Source organism: Cyprinus carpio, chromosome A4, assembly GCF_018340385.1.
Source record: "Cyprinus carpio isolate SPL01 chromosome A4, ASM1834038v1, whole genome shotgun sequence".
Taxonomy (NCBI): domain Eukaryota; kingdom Metazoa; phylum Chordata; class Actinopteri; order Cypriniformes; family Cyprinidae; genus Cyprinus; species Cyprinus carpio.
In genome coordinates this window covers 36,143,552-36,161,961 of record NC_056575.1, presented here as the reverse complement: position 1 = coordinate 36,161,961, position 18,410 = coordinate 36,143,552, and the positions used below count along the sequence as shown (strand labels likewise).

General features: G+C 36.8%; 1 protein-coding gene and 3 long non-coding RNA genes across 4 annotated transcripts; all 4 read left to right on the top strand.

Moving 5' to 3' along the window:
* Nucleotides 1-480: 480 nt before the first annotated feature.
* LOC109087529 lies at nucleotides 481-1,010 on the top strand. Its single transcript, XR_006157404.1, has 3 exons — nucleotides 481-559; nucleotides 656-749; nucleotides 930-1,010. It is a non-coding gene; the product is annotated as an uncharacterized LOC109087529 (long non-coding RNA).
* A 572-nt stretch (nucleotides 1,011-1,582) lies between these two features.
* On the top strand, nucleotides 1,583-3,671 carry LOC109067660. The gene is made up of 3 exons (XR_006157408.1): nucleotides 1,583-1,605; nucleotides 2,010-2,118; nucleotides 3,588-3,671. It is a non-coding gene; the product is annotated as an uncharacterized LOC109067660 (long non-coding RNA).
* A 16-nt stretch (nucleotides 3,672-3,687) lies between these two features.
* On the top strand, nucleotides 3,688-4,341 carry LOC122140868. The gene is made up of 3 exons (XR_006157403.1): nucleotides 3,688-3,761; nucleotides 3,866-4,027; nucleotides 4,165-4,341. It is a non-coding gene; the product is annotated as an uncharacterized LOC122140868 (long non-coding RNA).
* Nucleotides 4,342-5,502: 1,161 nt separating this feature from the next.
* On the top strand, nucleotides 5,503-12,566 carry LOC109067649 (plexin-C1-like). The gene is made up of 13 exons (XM_042746024.1): nucleotides 5,503-6,469; nucleotides 6,630-6,755; nucleotides 6,942-7,076; nucleotides 7,484-7,575; nucleotides 7,777-7,873; nucleotides 7,963-8,143; nucleotides 8,229-8,331; nucleotides 8,415-8,508; nucleotides 8,656-8,685; nucleotides 8,878-9,011; nucleotides 9,092-9,271; nucleotides 11,948-12,056; nucleotides 12,367-12,566. The coding sequence occupies exons 1-13, from the start codon at nucleotides 5,570-5,572 to the stop codon at nucleotides 12,562-12,564; spliced, it is 2,379 nt and encodes a 792-aa protein (XP_042601958.1). The 5' UTR covers nucleotides 5,503-5,569; the 3' UTR covers nucleotides 12,565-12,566.
* Nucleotides 12,567-18,410: the final 5,844 nt, after the last annotated feature.

Sequence of the window (18,410 nt, the reverse complement as noted above, 5' to 3'; positions counted from 1 at the left end):
CAGATACTTCATGGGTGTCCATCCCAAAAAAACTCTCTTCAGACACGCTGTTTTCTTTTCAGATAGCAGAGATTTCTTCTAGAAAGGTACTGTAGACATCAATATCAAGTATTTTCATAATTATCATTTAGAAAATGTTTACTACTACTCTACTCTTTACCAGCCATTGCCTCTCCAACACAGGTTACTCTACATCTTTCATTGAGTCTGAAGAGCACAGGAAATCCTGCCTTCTCATGTACCTTCACTAACGAAGTGTAAACTTGTGTGACGGGTCTGATCCACCTGCAGTTCTCCCAAACTGCTCCTGTAGTTTTCCTGATCAGAGGGTCTATACACTAGAGGTTGGTTCTCCTTTAAAGAAGTCATATATGTGCTATTATACAATGAATTTATGTAGGCAGAGTGATGATTGTTCATAATCAGAAACGTGTTGGTAACCTGTTCAGGTTTAAAAGTCTCTGCTACAGTTACTATTGAAGGATCAGAAGATCACAGAGATGCTGACGCTGAGGAACTGCTCTGGTATCAAAGATAATTCACCAAATTCTTACACAAAGTGAGAAAATTAAATGCAGTGGGGAAAAAAAAACAGTGCAGAAATGATAACACAGTTTATCTTTTATATTAACACATCATATGTGCATTTATGCAGGTGTGTGCAGTGTGTCTCTTCTGGGTGTCACTGGTCCTCTTCCTCCAAGCGTTGTGATTGGACACATGGACGTGGGCCGCAGTTACACATACAGGTGAGACAATGTGTAACCAATTCAGTGCTTCATTATATGTGCATTGGTAAACTGCATAACTTTCATAAAGTGTTAAAATTATATTAATGCATTGTTGATAGCTGAAATAGCATTGCATTTTGTGAATACAGGAAGTAAATGTATCACACAGAGTTCTCTCTCTTTCCAATTTTTTTTTAGGATGCATGTAAAGATCTGCTCTATGAGGTGGTAGGAAAATTTACATATAAACTTTTTATTTAAAACAACAGTTGTTTTCTCTTCACTTTTTTATTGACCTTTTTAATCCTCACCTGTTTCTTCAGAGCAATGTATTTACATGTTATTATTATTAAGTTCCCTTTAACTTCTATTGTTCATTAATTTACATGTTATTATTATTAAGTTCCCTTTAACTTCTATTGTTCATTAAAAAATACTGTGGTCATATGGAGTTGAAATGTGTGTGTGTTTTGTAGAAGCCAGAGATTCTCTCTCTGGAGCCAAATAAGGTTTCTTTCCATGGCAGAAACAATGTTTTTACTAAGAGGAAGGAACCTGGAAATCTGTTACTAAAATCCGTATCAAGGGGATCTGGACTGCATTCCTAAAGAGTGAGACTCTGTGATTGTTCAGTCGTATATATGAATGTGTGTAGATTCAGATAAATCATACTTTATATCTTTACCTCAGATCTCCAGTGTGTTTGATCGCTCCAGTGACACTTTAAGGTTCCACATTCCTCCCAGTGGAACCAAAAGGAACGGTGAAAGTGTGTGTTGTAACACCTGACGACCGTTGTCATGGTAACAGCATCATCACTTACAGTTCTCAGCCCAGCTGCACTGGAATCACAGCCCACTGTCAGCTGGAGCAGGTCATTTCAGACTAACTTTCATGCTCATCGTAGTGAATCTTATGTCACACAGACTATTTTAGTCATGAAATTGGCAAGAATGTTGTTTATATGGACAAATTAGAGTGAAAGTATAGATCTGCAGAGATAAAATTAGAAGAGATGAAAAACTAACCTTAGACTAATCTTGCTTAAAGTTTAGCAAGAGCAAATTGTTTTCTGACAACCAGGCAATTCTTAATATTTATGGAAGGTTTCACTTTTATTGGTTGTGGAAATGTTATGTTGTGTGTCTGTGTGTTTGTGTATGTGAAACTCACATGCACAAAAAATGAGTGGTTAGAATTAAAGCTTTAATTCTGTGCTTTATTATAGCTTCATATCATGTATCACTGGCTGAAATTGTTTTTAATCTCTTCATTTAGTGGTGGAAGGAAGATTCATGTTCAGGGGAGCAATCTGGAATTAGTGGAGTCAGTTACTGTACTTCCCTCTAATAAAGTGCTGAAAACACAATACAACACAAGCTCAGGGGTAAGATGTGTTATTACTCCTGCTGTATCTGACACAGACGTCAGCTGTTTATAACTTAAGTGAATCTTCAAAAAGCCCATATTCACACATGTAGTGCATGGGGCTAGTTTAATATGTCCCTTGAGGTACACTTACTGTATGTTAGTAAATGATGCAAATATCAACCACAGTGTGACATCACAATGAAGAGAAAATGAGTCCTGCTGGCAGCTTGGTTTCAACAAAAGCTAGTTTTGCTATGAGGAGGATTTTTTTTTCAGGGTTTAAAAACTTATAGTATTATTATGTGAAAAAGTTAGAGAGGAGGAGAAATAATGCAGAGGACTTTTTTCAATGTGTGTGTGTGTGTGTGTGTGTGTAAGTGCATTGGTTTAGGAGTGTGGGGGGTGGTTAAGAAAACAACGCAGATGGGAAGGGCTTAAATGAAGCCCGTTTGGCTCTAGATTAAAATATATATATATATTAGGGGTTATAACACCAAAAGATCATTACAATAAATGACCCTGAGCGCTTTTGGGTGTGTACCACTCCATTGTTTTGAAGCACTGCTCATTTTATTTCGAAATGTTAAAATGGTGCTGCTGTTGCCATTATGTCTTGTGGCCTGTTTGGAGCCAAGCCAAGGTCGGACCTGGACCGTGGTCCGCCATTTGAACATGCCTGTTATCAGTGATTAGGTATTATTTTATATTTCATTTTATCATAAATATTGATACAGTGAAGGTAAAGTATGTATGTGTTTCCTGAACCACATTTTTGTGGCTATAAATATGTTTAAATGAAGACAAAAAGAGGAAGTGATGTTTGGTATCATATTTCGTTTTATTATAAAAATACAAACATTGAAGGTAACCGGAGTAGCCAAGACAAGCTGAGTGACGTTATCAAGTACAGTGCTGTTCCATTCACGTAGGGATAACTGCAGGTTGGAGCAGTGACCATGGAGAAAAGATTAGGGCATGGAATGAAGGTCTTTCTAATTGGTTTTGAGACAGGGGTCGCTGCAGGGCGGAGTAATGGGTGTGCTGAAAGGTGAATGCTACAACAGTACAAACAATGTGAACTTTTATAAACATCCATTCGGCCATTATCTTTTAAATGCATCATTATGCAAAAAATATGAGCTCTCTGCATAAAGTCTCACGGCTGGCAGATCAACATGCTACTTCCTTTCTCTCCAATACAGTAGTAAAATAAATGAAATGTGGAGGATGTTAACTGTGACAAGATGATTGACAGGCCAGTTTACAATAACAGGGTGCATTTTAACAAAGCGACCAGAGCGCGGACCATTAAAGAGGCAATGTGTTTGACATGATCATATGTCCCAAAGCATGCCTACACTTCTACTACACACTCAAAAGTGTGTACTTTTTTCTTCACCAAAAGAGTGCATAATTTAAAGGCGTAGTATACGGAGGCACATTGGGATGCATTAGAGACATAATTTCATTGTCTCTCTTTCTCAGGATGTGTGGTTTCACTCCCATCCTTATGACGGCCGTGGTCTGTTTAGTTTGCTGTTAAATGTTCAGAACTCCACTGTGGACTGTGGTGGGATTATTTCCTCTACAAGCCTGATCCAGAATTCACTGAATTCACCACCGTACAGTTGGCCAATGATCTACAGGTGAAACATTCAGGTAAAAAACTTCTTCAGAAGAGCAAGATCTGTCGCCTAGAATTTGAGCTGGCAACTGTGGCATTAAATGGGACTAATTACTCTTTTGGGACTCTTGTTTCTCAGAAAAGGGCAGATATGTTGAATTTGAGTATGAGTGAGGTGACTGTGATGGGTCTACAGAGAGATCAGCAGTATCCGTGTGATTTGGAGAAGATTGAGTCCAGTGCCGTCATCTGTAAGATTAAAGGAGAATCAGGAGCCGTCCCAGTAGTGGACTCACTCACTGTAAGTATGTTTTTGGTATTTTCAATTGTTTGGTAATTCCATGGATTTTTAAATTTAATTTGACCTGATAACACTGCTTTGTAAAGTTAAAAGATTTACATTAAGATGAAAAGAAACTTCTTTCATTGTCATTTCAGGTCACGGTTGGGAATTATGTTCTCGGGATGAGTAGTACAAAGAATCTGTTCTGCCTCAGTCCACAGAATACACCTGGCCATGTATGAAGGAAAAATGATTCTCGGCATCTTCCAGAGGAAAAAATAAAAAAAAGAAGAAAAACTAGAATTTTTAATTCCAAAGATTAGAGACGTCTATAAATTTAATATCTGTTTATAATCAAATATTTATATTTCAGCTTTAATTGACACAATATGTTTTATGTTATGTTCACTGTAATTCATAAAGAATATGATATAATGCTTATTTCATTTATATTTCCATTCTTTGGAAGAACAGCAGGTGGCGCTATCTGCTCATTTATGATACACTGTAGAAGCAGTCAATTCAAGGTTCCTAGGACAGGTCTGTTATTTAGTTCTGCAGTAATTATTCTGTTGTCGAAGATACTGTTTGTAATTTTTTCATCGTACACCCACAATTATTTTGCTGTTATTAATCTGATAACTGTTATCCATATACTGCATTAAACAGCATATTTACTAATAAAAATGCCTATATACATTATGAAATCTATTATAGTCTGGTCTATATTTAAATGGACAAATACAGATTAACACAACGTCATCAGAGCACAATTTCAGAGCACTCAGCGCACAGTCCAGTTCGCACTGCATAATTAATCAGATATCTTTATGGCTAATTTTAAAGTCTTGATCAGATTATTAATATAGTTACATGACTGTTTGCCTCTTCAAGCACAGAGTTCCATGTAAAGGCATACATGGTAAGAACAAAATGTTAATATGCAGTCTGAGACTCAAGGTCCATTTTTGATGTGATTTTTAAATATAATAATATAATTTTATCTAGTTTATATCTAAATATCTGTAATAGAATATTTACGAAATATCTTCAGGACACTAAAATATCTTTCAAAATCTTGTGGCTTAACCACACAATCGGTTTTAAAGCACCCCTGAACGATCATTATCATTAGACAGTGATAAAAATAAAAGTATGGAGAAACTGTTGCAGCAAATTATTTTTGTACATAGTAGTTATGGGCTTTATGATATTTTTTCAGGCTAACAATGTTGTTTGATATTTATTTCTAGAGCAGTTTAGTTAGTTGCACGGACACTGAGTTATGGCACAAAGTTATAAAAACACACCTAACACTGTGATTAAATGTGTTGTTTTACTTGCACTCTGCCAGGTAAACGTATGTATACTTTGAGTACAAGTTTGGCACAGTACCAATACCCAACAACAACAACAAAAAAAATGTAGACCTCGGCCCTCATCTCAATAAATTGTTGGTTTGTTGCGCGGAAGTCATCTGCGGTTTTCACTTCAGTCGACTACTGAGAGCAGTTTATTTCTTTGACAAGATCTCTAAACTTCAGCTGCTCACCAGATAAGATGAGAAGATTACTTGGAATTCTTGTACTTTTGAAATATTGCATTTGCGGTGATGTGGTGAACTTTGATTCAGTCATCAAGGACTTTGTAGTTGGTAACAGTAAGGTATTTGTTCTTACTGATCATCGACTACATCAGATGAGTCACAATCTTTCTGAGGAGAAGAGGAAAGACATCACTGAACACAACAGAGTCAACATCCTGGTGCCTTTTGACCTCAACAGCACCTTGATAACGTGTGGGACTTTTAATGATGGATATTGTGAGGTTCTTGATATAAATGACATCACAAACAGCATTTACTATGTAAGTTACGTATTGGTTGGACCGCGACAGGATGAGAAATCTGTTGCCTTCATAGCCGGTACAAGTAGCAATAGGTACCTTTTGGTTGGGAAAAAAGATGATGACGCAAAACCTCAAGACACCAGGTATTCTGTTGTTATCTTGTGGAACACTTTACAGTCTCAAACAGGTGGGATTTTCTCAAGAATAGCAGAAGGATCAGATGCCATCATTCAGAGCACTGTGAGAGATGTGGAGTTTGTTGATGGATTCCAGAGAGTTTCACCCTCAGAATCATACTTATTTCTCAACACAAAGATTGACTCAGAGACGAAGGTGCTTGTCCTGTGGATGAACAGCTCTAAAGAAAAAAAGATAGAAATCTTCAAATCCCTACAGGCTGCAACGATACGATGCTGCAGTGATAAAGCTCGTCCGGTGCTCGTCGCCTGCACCGTTATTCCCTCAGTGAACGGAGTTATTTGGGCAGGTGTGTTCAGTGCACAGAATCAGCAGGATCCGGAGAACAGCGCGCTGGCTCTGTACGACATCAGTAATGTTAAAGGACGAGTGAAGGGCTTCTGCTATAATGGTGAAAGCCCATGTGGTTCTGAGGTTGGAATTTGTATTAATGTGTTTAACGTAATTGAACTAAATTTTTTAAAATAAGAGCAACATTTTACTATATAAAGATAGAATAACCTGAATATGTTGCATGATTAAACGTAATTGAACTAAAGTCATATAAAGTTTAATTTTGTTGTCTGTGTTTCAGAGTGATACTGAACTTCAGCCGCTCTCTGTGGTGTTCAAGTACAGCTCAATGTCAGCAGTGGCAGCAGTTAGAAGTGGATCTTGGATTGTGTTGTTCATAGGAACCAGTGATGGCCAACTCATAAAGGTCTGCTTCACTTCTATCTCCAACACGCATGCCTTTAAATATCTGTCCATCATTTTCATTTACACACTAAATACCTGCAGACCATTTCAATTTACACATAGACTATGGCTCTAAGCTGTTTTTTAATTCTGCATTTGAATTACTCATGTCATAATTCATGATTTGTATTTCTGATTGTTTTTCTAGCTTATGTTGGATGAGAAATTCACACCAGGCTGTCCAACAGTGCTTTTCAAATCTGATGATGAGCGAGCAGTGTTTCCCAGAATGCACTTTGATCCAGTAGATTTCAAACATATCTACATCGCTTTGAGGAAACAGGTGAAGTTTAGAAATGTGCAATTAACAAACAATACAAATATTATATATAGTATATATACTACTATAGTGAAAAAAATCTTTAAAATATTGAATAATCAATAGTTCCTGTATGTACCATTATAATTTTATAAAAATTACTTAAACTTTTCGACCAAAAGAAAAAGTAAAAAGTTATACTGCTTTTCAAGATCAATATAAAAAGGATTTTTTTTTTACTTTTGACCAAGAAGCTGATCCAAGACCATATTTTAATCTGTGAAAAAAAGCAATTCTCCCATTCCCCACAGTTGCAAACCTCTGAATTAAAACTATGCAGAAGTTACTAATTCAGGCAGTATTCAGACACTTTACTGTGTGTTAGGTCGAATCATCATACATCTCTCTTTCTGCTCATGTTGTTCATGTAGTTAAGAAGAGTGTCTGTGGTTTTGTGTGCTAAATACATCACTCTGAAAGACTGCAGAGCTGCTCTGGATCCTCTCTGCGGCTGGTGTGTAAAACATACAGAGGTCAGTCTGTCTTTATCACGTGATTTTTTTCACACGTCACACATGAAAATCTGCTTCAGGCTGCATCTACACTAAATAAATATGCCTAATTCTAGAAGCACATGCTACATTAACTTCTTCTTTTCAGCAGTACATAGACAAGATGAGCAGTGTGCAAACAGTTCTGAAGTGATATACTGACTGGTCCTGTTTTTATCTAGATGTTCTACTCAAGATGAATGTTCAGATACTTCATGGGTGTCCATCCCAAAAAACTCTCTTCAGACACAGCTGTTTTCTTTTCAGATGGCAGAGAATTCTTCTAGAAAGGCAGACATTGTCTAGAATTATTTACTTATTATCATTTAGTAAATATTTACAAGACTACTCTTTACCAGCCATTGCCTTCTTCTACACAGATTACTCTACATCTTTCCTTGAGTCTGGAGAGCACAGGAAATCCTGCCTTCTCATGTACCTTCACTAAAGAAAGTGATATCTTGTGTGACGGATCTGATCCACCTGCAGTTTTCCCAAACTGCTCCTGTAGTTTTTCTGACCAGCTACAATATACTGGAGGTTGGTTCTCCTTCAGTAAAGTTTTTATGTGCTATATGATTGTTTATGATTATAAACATTTTGATAATCTGTTCAGGTTTAAGAGTCTCTGCTACTGTTACTATTGAGGATCAGAAGATCACAGAGACGCTAACACTGACAAACTGCTCAAGTATCACAGAAAATTCACCAAATGCTTCGTATACACAGTGAGAAAAAACGCAGTCTATAAGAGTTTTGAAAGACTTTGAACTCCTATTTTAAAATTATAAATAACATTAATTAAATGCAGGTGTGTGCAGTGTGTCTCATCTGGGTGTCACTGGTCCTCTTCCTCCAAGCATTGTGAATGGACACATGGGCCTGGAGAGCAGTTACACATACAGGTGAGACAATCCAGTGCTTCAGTATATCTGTATTGGGGGGGGGGACCTTAATAAATTCATATTAATTTACTGTTGATAGCTGAACTATCACTGTGTTGACTGAATGAACTCAGGAAGTACTTGAGCTGCTCTTTCTTTACTCTTTAGGATGCATGTAAATATCTTCTCTCTGAGATGGTCTACAAATGTAAGTGTCATACTGATTATGTGCCCAGCGTCACAGAATAGGGATGTTGTTTTTTTCAGTATGTTCCTATTTCAAATAAACATGACTTTAGAAGAGGCTGAGAAATTCTCTCTCTGGAGCCCAACAAGGTTTCTTTCCATGGCAAAAAAAATGTTTTAATAAGAAACTTTGGTGTCCCATAGAAGCCAGAAATTCTCTCTCTGGAGCCCAACAAGGTTTCTTTCCATGGCAAAAAAAATGTTTTACTAAGAGGAAGGAACCTGGAAACTGTTACTAAAATCCGTATTCAAGGGGATCTGGACTGCATTCCTAAAGAGTGAGACTCTGTGATTGTTCAGTCGTATATTTGAATGTGTGTAGATTCAGATAAATCATACTTTATATCTTTACCTTCAGATCTCCAGTGTTTGATCGCTCCAGTGACACTTTAAGGTTCCACATTCCTCCCAGTGGAACTAAAGGAACAGTGAAAGTGTGTGTTGTTACTCCTGACGCCCGTTGTCATGGTAACACCATCATCACTTACGGTTCTCAGCCCAGCTGCACTGGAATACACCCCACAGTCAGCTGGAGCAGGTCAGACCATTTCAGACCCTTGTCTGATCAACTTCCCACACACATGCATTTGCTTTTCTATTATTGTTGGAACTTCTTATCGACAGTTTTTGACATTTTTTTGTTATTCAGATATATATAGATTTTCATTATGACACTTGTAGTATGATTATTAAAGGGGACCTAACACACACAATTTCATCCAATCTCATATTAATCTTGAGTACCTACAGAGTAGTACTGCATTCTTCATATCTCCAAAAAGTATTTAGTTTTATCGTATTCATAAAAGAAAGATACAGCTTTACGATTCTCTCCGAAAACAGCCGAGCTCCTGGAGGAGTGCAGTGGGCGGATCTTTTATAGCTGGGACCGCTCCATCTTTCAGTATCAAACAATGTGCAAATCCAGCGCCGAACTGAGCCTTGTTTATAAAAATGAAACTGCTCCGGAAAAAAAAACTGCATCCGCTGTTTACATAACGCTGGATTCTTCTGAAAGCTGTACAAGGTTAGCTTTCCCTTACAACCAAAAACACACTTCCTTAGAGACATTCTTCCAAGCGGCAACCTCCCACTCTCTCTCGTGAAGCCAACATGGAAGTGAATTAAAGGGGTCATATGATGCTATTTCAATTTTTCCTTTCTCTTTGGAGTGTTACAAGCTCTTGGTGCATGAAGAAGATCTGTAAAGTTGCAAAAACTAAAGTCTCAAATCCAAAGAAATATTCGTTATCAAAGTAAAGTCTCTGCCACGCCCCCCTAAAACGGCTCATTCAAACACGCCCCCACATATCTGCGTCACTATGTGGAAATATTTGTGTAATGCCGCCCAAATGTACATGCAAGGAAAGAAGGCGTGGTTTCAGTAAAAGCAGTTAGTGTTGATGCAGCCATGTCAGGGAGATGCTTTGTGTATCTAGGCGAAAGCAAAAGCACTTTATTTGTCCTTCCGAAAGTAGATGCATTTAGGAATCTTTAAGATTACTTACAACAGAACAGCAATGCATTTTATGGACGACTGTTTCATAAACCAGAGGAGGTTATTCTGACTTTGCTACGACAATCTGGTGCTTCTGAAACAGCTACTGTAAGTATGTAAAGTATTTGATAAGTAATTAAGTAATTGCTATTGACTGTTCAAATGCGGAGTTTTGCACCTCGTGTGTGTGTGTGTGTGTGTGAGAGAGAGAGAGAGAGAGACAGGGTCACAGTGGAGTCAGATGTCTTAACCGTCTGTGGCTTGTGTCCTGCAAACACATACAAGCTTTATCACTGTGTCTGTCCCACGACTCTGTTCCCCTTTCGGCTTGAAGTTATGGTAAAACTAAGGACATTATTATCTGACTTTACATTTATTTTGAAAGATGAAGCTTGTGATTATGTAAAGGGGCGTTACATTTCCAACGAGTGCTTGCAGTGTTTGGCCAATCACAATGCACTGGGTCAGTTGGCCAATCAGAGCAGACTTCGCTTGTCATAAGGAGGGACTTTGTAGAAAACGACGCGTTTGAGAGAGACGTGGCATAGAGGACCTACAATAATGTACAGCATTTGAAAAATAAAAAGCTTATCGCACATTAAAGCATGTCAACATAAAATAATACATCAAGTACATTCAATATATAAACTTAAAAATGCAATTTAAACTCAAAATTCAATAGTAATTCATCAACTGGCCGCTAGAGGCTGGCTGCAAAAGGGAGTCAATGTTAAAATGCCCAAAATTTTTTCCCAAAGAAAAAAACGTTTACAGAATTACAAAATTATTTTGGTCAATATAGCTAACTTTGCCCTTCATGTGAGGCGGGTGATTTTTTTTATAACTCATCTGTTTAAATTATATTAAGCCTTAAAGTTCTGCATAATTAAGGGCATGGCCACTTGAGTGACAGGTGGATTGCCACTGCTGACACTGCAGTCGAGCTAGGTGGGTGTGGCTTCAGAAACCAGCTCCCGCCTTTTGACCATTTCTGATTATCCGACGCACGGTGACGCGTTGCCAAGACGCTCCGCCCACTTTAAGCTTCAAAAACGCTCTTCAGAAAACTATGGGTGACATCACGGACACTATGTCCATGTTTTATACAGTCTATGCATTTTTCCCGAGCAAGTCCCATGCAGCGCAGCTGAATGAAGCGTGTTGATGGGCACGCTCTCGCTCTCTCTCTGGTCGATGTGTGTGTGGGCGTGCTCTTCCGGGAGAAATGCCAATAGAAGGAGTTCCACCATTCATGACGTCATGAAGAGCCACAATCAAAACAAACTTTCCAAAATTTGTAAGAAACCCGGAAGTGTGTATTTGTCACTGAAAGACGACGCTGTTATAAGTCCAAATCGTTTTTTTGAAACTTTGGCTATGCTTAGCATGAGAATCCAACTCTTGAAGAGTGTAAATAACTCTGAATGCATGAAACAGCATTGTACCCCCCCCCCACCTGTAAGTAAACGTTTTTTACCATCCTATCTTCAAGATGTACAATTTTTTTTTAAGTATTCTATATTATTTAATTTATTAATTATATTTTATCAATTGTATTATTATATATAATAATGCACTGTATATAATAATATAGGACTATTATTTATTTACATATAAATATAATTACATATTATTTTATACCATATATTACTGATTTGGCCCCTCACTAATTCTGAAGTGTGCTTTTTGATTAAATTGTGTTAAATATCTCTTCAGTGGTGGAAGGAAGATTCATGTTCAGGGGAGCAATCTGGAATTTGTGGAATCAGTTACTGTCTTCCCCTCTAATAAAGTGCTGAAAACACAATACAACACAAGCTCAGAGGTAAGATGTGTGCTTATTATTACAGCTTACATAGGCTAAAAATGAGCTTTACCCTAAAGAGGATCCAGTCTAGCAGCTTACAGCACTGTCACATGAAGATCAACAGTCAAACAGCCCATATTCACTTGAGTTCTAGTTTGGCAGATTGTCATTACTTTGCTAGTATAATTATCAAATGTACTTCATTGACTGTGGATACTTATTAATTCAAACAAAATATTATTTATTCTATTATTGTATTCACAGATTACATGTTGTTTCAATACATGCCACATGTATTAGTTATATATTCAGTGTCTCTCTTTTTCAGGATTTGTGGTTTCTCTCCAGTCCTTATGATGGCAGTGGTCAGTTTAGCTTGTTGCTGAATGTTGGGAACTCCACTGTGGACTGTGTGGATTATTTCTCCTATAAGCCTGATCCAGAATTCACTGGATTCACCAGCTTACAGGTGGCCAATGATCTACAGGTGAACATTAAGGTGAGTTTAGTGATACAGGGAGTTTAACATCAGTGTACAGTCTGCATGTTGTACCATGCATGGGTACTAAAAAATTTCTCAGTAAATATTATTATGTTTCTGAACATAAGAATGTGAAACTCACAACCTCCAAACCATGCCACACTCTCTGTTTCTCAGAAAAGGGCAGATATGTTGAATTTGAGTATGAGTGAGGTGACTGTGATGGGTCTACAAGGAAAGCAGCAGTATCAGTGTGTTCTGGAGAAGATTGAGTCCAATGCCGTCATCTGTAAGATTAAAGGAGAATCAGGAGCCGTCCCAGCAGTGGACTCACTCACTGTAAGTATGTTTTTGATATTTTCTTGCATAGATTATGGGAAGGACAATCTCATAGACTGATTTGATTATTGCCGTTAATACTACTCTGTTAAGTTTCATCTTAACACGCAAACAAAAAAATATCATAATTTTGGTCATCTTTATGAGATATTTAATGAGTTGGAAATTTCATTCTTTGTCATTTCAGATCAACATTGGAGATTTTCATATCTCCTTAAGTGGAGAAAGACCAGAGACTTGGCTATTTGTTTTGATAGTATTTTCTTTAATATTCTTATTAATTTTTCTTATCTTTTGCATTTTATTATTATTATTTCGGGGTTATCATAATAGCCAACCTGTTTTTCCTGTTCAATGGCCACTGCAACGCCACTGATATATACAAACATACACAAGTAAAGTTGTGCTGTAAAGTTCTGTTTACAAACATAATTCAGTATCTCTCACCCTTCTGACTGATCAGAAATCTTCGGACATATATTCTTACTGTAGAGCTGTTCTCCAAACAGCAGGTGGCGCTTTATACTTACATATCATGAAACGCTGTAAAAACAATGTTCCTATACAGAGGACTGCTCTGTTATATAGCACTGTGGCACAATTACTTGTATTAAAAGGCTTTAATTGTATCTTTTTCATTGTTCTCTTAGTAATCTGATAATTTGATGTTATCAGTATCCTGTAAAACAAAGTATAATTAAATAAACATTTTTTTATAATCATTTAAAAGGCCTATTCATATTACTACTATAGTTACATGATTTAACTCAGGTATTAACCCTTTCAGGCATATCATTTTAATCATACATTACCGGCATATATTGGTAATACATTTCACATCAAAACAACTCCTTAAAAGGCAATATAAATATACTTCGTATCTAAATATCTAAATATAATTCTAAATAAAATAAATACTGTGTGCAAAAATCGCCCTAGTTCAACAGAGAAACTACCCTAAAAGCTCATGTGTGCTACTTTATCAGTGCCTACAATCAAAATTTCACAAAATAGAAACATTCCTTCTAAAAGCTTGATAAAAGAAAACAAAATAAGGGGCAGAACAAAGAAAAACAACGTATTGCAATGCCTGCTCTGAATCTAACTATGGCACACAATTGATTGGATGTTAGTTTCGCTATTATTCTGTTAACAGAGTCACTGCAAATTACATTTGAAAAGAAGAACTGCTTCAAAGAACTCAATTTACCATAATTATTCTAGTTGAAAAACATCACTAGAGCACTGATGCTAGAGCCCACAAATACACAGAGATACACACTCATACAATTACAGCTCATGCTTGAGAGACACAATCCATCAGACAGTGATAAATACAAAGGTATGGATAGACTGCTATCACTATAACAACAAGACGAGCTGCATTCCTGAGTTCTTCGCTTGTGGAAGGATCAATAGCACATCATCCACTTCTTCTAATGTTCTGGGAAACCTGAAGCATTTTCCAGTAGGTAGAAGCCACTTCTTCTCAGTTAGGCTATATGTATTTTTACACAGATCACCCCTTCTGTTTGTTTTCAGATTCTTGTTTTGAAAAGAAGTCTCTTATGCTCAACAAGGCTGCATTTATTTGATTAAAAATGCAGTACAAACAGTTATATTCTAAAATCCTATTACAATTTATATTTCTATTCAAATTTGTTTTAAAACGCAGTTTACTCATGTAATGGCAAAGCCATTACTTCAGTCTTCAGTGTCACATGATTCTTCAGAAATCATTCTAATATGCTGATTTGGTGCACAATTATTATTTACTGCTAAGTTATTAATACTGGTTCTTACTATTATCAAAGTTGCTGCTTAATAATTTTGTGGAGTTTTCTTTCAGAAATCTTTGATGAATTGAAGGTTCTATCAACAGCATTTATTTGAAATCAAAATCATTTGTAACATTATAAATGTCTTTATTGTCATATTCAATCAATCTGTTGTGTCCTTTCTGAATAAAAGTATTAATTTCTTTCTTTCTTTTTTTAAAATCTTACTTACCCCAAACTTTTGAATGGTGGTGTATCGCAGTTCTAAAAGAAAAAATAAGCAGCACACCTGTTCTGAAAATGTATATTAATAATATATTTCTTGAACTCCAAATCAGCATATTAGAAAGATTTCTGAAGGATCATGTGACACTGAAGACTGAAGTAATGGCTGCTGGAAATTCAGCTTTGTCATTACAGGAATAAATTACATTTTTAAATATTTTTTTTAAATACAAAACATAACAGACTTCTCTCAAAAACATATAAAAAATCTAATATTAAATATTCTAGACTTTTACTGGTAGTACAGTATGTTGTATATATGATTACATGAATTTACTGATTCAGGTTTCACGTCTGAAAGTAAAATGCATCAGTTGACGACAAGCCTTTCAGGGAACTCGAGCCTCATTCACAGAAACTCCACTGCACTCACACACACACAAACGCTCCCCTCGATCACAGCAGAGAACCAAGCAGTCCTGAACTCTCAGAAATTAACCCTGCTGAGGCTTTTGGGAAAAGGGCATCTGCTTCCAATAAGCTCCAGTTAATACTTGTTATCTGCACATTCAGGGGTATGAAGATTTCTCAGAATCCTTGTCTGAACCTCCCCTCACAGATCCGACTCACAGACAGAGCACCACAGGCTGTCACCACGTCCCTGAGGAGACCCGAAAAGATTCATGTGCAGGAATGAATAGAAATATGGAAATATTTAGGAAACTGAAAAATAATTATGGAATGAGTGTACATGTGTTTTATAAGCCTAAATAAGCAGCGCCTATGACGACAGAGGACGAGGTGTTCTGTTTTTGTTGGAAGGACTGTGTGTGTTTTAATGAGCTTGTTCACGAAGAAAGTGACTTAAAACCAACAGCCTAAACAGTTCACACAGGTGTCCTATTCACTTCCTGACTAACATGACAGGTGACAGCTCTGTGCAAAGGTATTCTGTTTAACTACTGTATTTATAATTCCCTTAAACAATCTGTGACCAAACATTTTTCAAATTAAATGCTTCATTAGATATATAAAAACTATTTGTTAAGTAATAAATTAGACTGAACCATACTGTAGTGCTTCTGTTAGGCTCAGTTCAATGTTTAGAGTCAGTTCCTTCTGCCTGACTAAATACAAGTGCCAAAAGCATGTGAAGACCGTAATCAGAGAGAGACTAAACTGCAAGGCAAACAAACCGGCTTCCCCAACACTAATTTAGACTCAATAAATCTCATGTGACTAGGTGAGCTGAAGCGAAAGACTGAAAGAGAGAGGGAAACACAGACAGAAAGAAACAGTGGGTCAGTTACAACACTGACATTTTTGGAGAAAAAATATGACATAACATTAGAAGTTTATAAAATGTCATGAATGAGGAAAAAAATTAATGAGCCGTGAATGAGAAAAACAAAAATCACATTAATTAGCAATTTGGTCATTTTTACAGTCTTTTTCCATACTGTACATTATAAAATAAAATAAATAAAATTGATGCTTTACATTAATTTTCAATTTGTTGAGTATTATAGTCTCTTTCAATAAAATAAAATAAACCTACAACCTATTAAGATTACATAAAGAAGAACAGTTGTTTGCTTATTTGAATGTTTGAACAACCAGTTTAGGCACTTATAGGCACAATCATTAAAAACTAATAAATAATTTTACACTGGTGTCATTTTAATCTAATTTATGCCATGTATTGTGATTTAGGGCATGATGATCCGGGGCATTTCTGAGAAATCTCTTGATGATTGCAGTGTGCAGACATTCTCATTCAAGCATTATCTGTATTCAACTATCATCTGCGATGCATGTTGGAAGTCTTAGGACAATGTCCTCAGGATGATATTGATGATAATACAATGATACCATGATAGGTTCATAGTACTGTCCTTGAGTTAGCAAGGATTTAGACAGAGAGAAGAAGGGAAGAGAGAGAGAGAAAGAGAGAGAGAATATATCAGAATGGGGGGTGGCTGCTGATGGGTGATCCTACTTGTCTGGCGTTCTGCCACTTCATTCTAATCACCACTTCCTAGAAATCCATTTACTTGTGGGTGGAATTCTGGGAAGACTGCTGTACTGTAGGTAATCCCGAAGAAATTCCTCTCATCTCTCATCTCCTTAGACCATGAAAGGAGACACTCTCCTGCCCTCATTCAGTGTGCACATAAAGGTTGTGTGTGTGTGTGTGTGTGTGTGTGCACGCTGTTACCAGGAAGGCAGATGCCCTTCTGGGAACACATCTTTTGTTGCTGGTCGCAAGTAAAAGTGTTTAAGGAGGGAAAAGAGAATGTTACACTCCATCTACTTCCCACTGAGCACAATAGTGTTCATAGAAAAAGAAGAGAGAGAGAGAAAAAGTCAAAATCTAGCCGCATGAAACCAAACCTATTAGTGTGATGGAAATTGACTAACACGCAGAATTTAAAGAAACAGTTCACCTAAAAATTAAAATATGGTCATTATTTACTCACCCTTGTGGTTGTTCCAAATCAGTTTGAATTTCTTTTTTTTCCAGTGGAGCACAAAAGGAGAAAATTTCGAATAATGTGCTAGTAGCTCTTTTCACATCATTATAGTGAAAGCATTATTAATCATCTGTAACCGTATCAAATCTGTATAATAATTGTGAGCTGTATTCCAAGTCTTCTGAAGTCATATGATAATTTTGATTGAGAAACATACCAATTTTATAGGAGTTCTTGAAATTTGTAAATAAATCGTTCACATCAGTTTTGTGAATCAAATGAGCAGAATTCATTAAAAAGATTTGACTGACTCATGCTTCTCTCATGAATATTGTCATTAAATAATGACCCAAAGCTATCATGCTGACTATTTTTCCACAGCATTTATATCGCTTTTGCATCCTTTTACCATGGAGCAAAAAAGGTGAAATTTTGAATAATGCGCTCATCGCTCTTTTTCATTCCATTACAGTAAACAGGGACTGGAGCTTTCCGACTTTGTAAGAGATGCAAAAGCACCATAAAAATATCATAAATAATATTCATGCTCTGCAGTCCAAGTCTTCTGAAGATACCCATTCATTGTAATTACATGGAAAAGAGCAATAATCACATTCCTCAAAATGTTTCCTTTTTCCCATAGAAGATAGAAAGTCATTTGAGTTTATAATGACATGAGGGTCATAGATAACAGAATGTTGCTTTTTGGTTGAACTATCTCTTTAAGAAGTATATGTGTGTGATAGAGAGAGTGAGTGACAGAGAGAGTGACGCTGGTTAAGCCATAAGGCGATGTGTTAAAGGTGTTATGTAAGTCTGTCTGCTCACACTCCAACCTCCAATCTGTGTTCACTCCTTCACACACTCCGTTTCTGCTTCTTTAGTTAATAATAGCTGCTAAAGGTTAACCATTGTGCATTACCATCAAGCCCAGATCCACTGAGCTGCAGAATCAATGCAATGTTTTTGCCTTCGTGTGGATCTGCTCACGTCAGCATAAATGTGTGGCTCAGGCCAGGGCAGGCTCACTGAAATCTGTTTCTGGACATATGGTGTTTTATTATCAGCTTGTGTT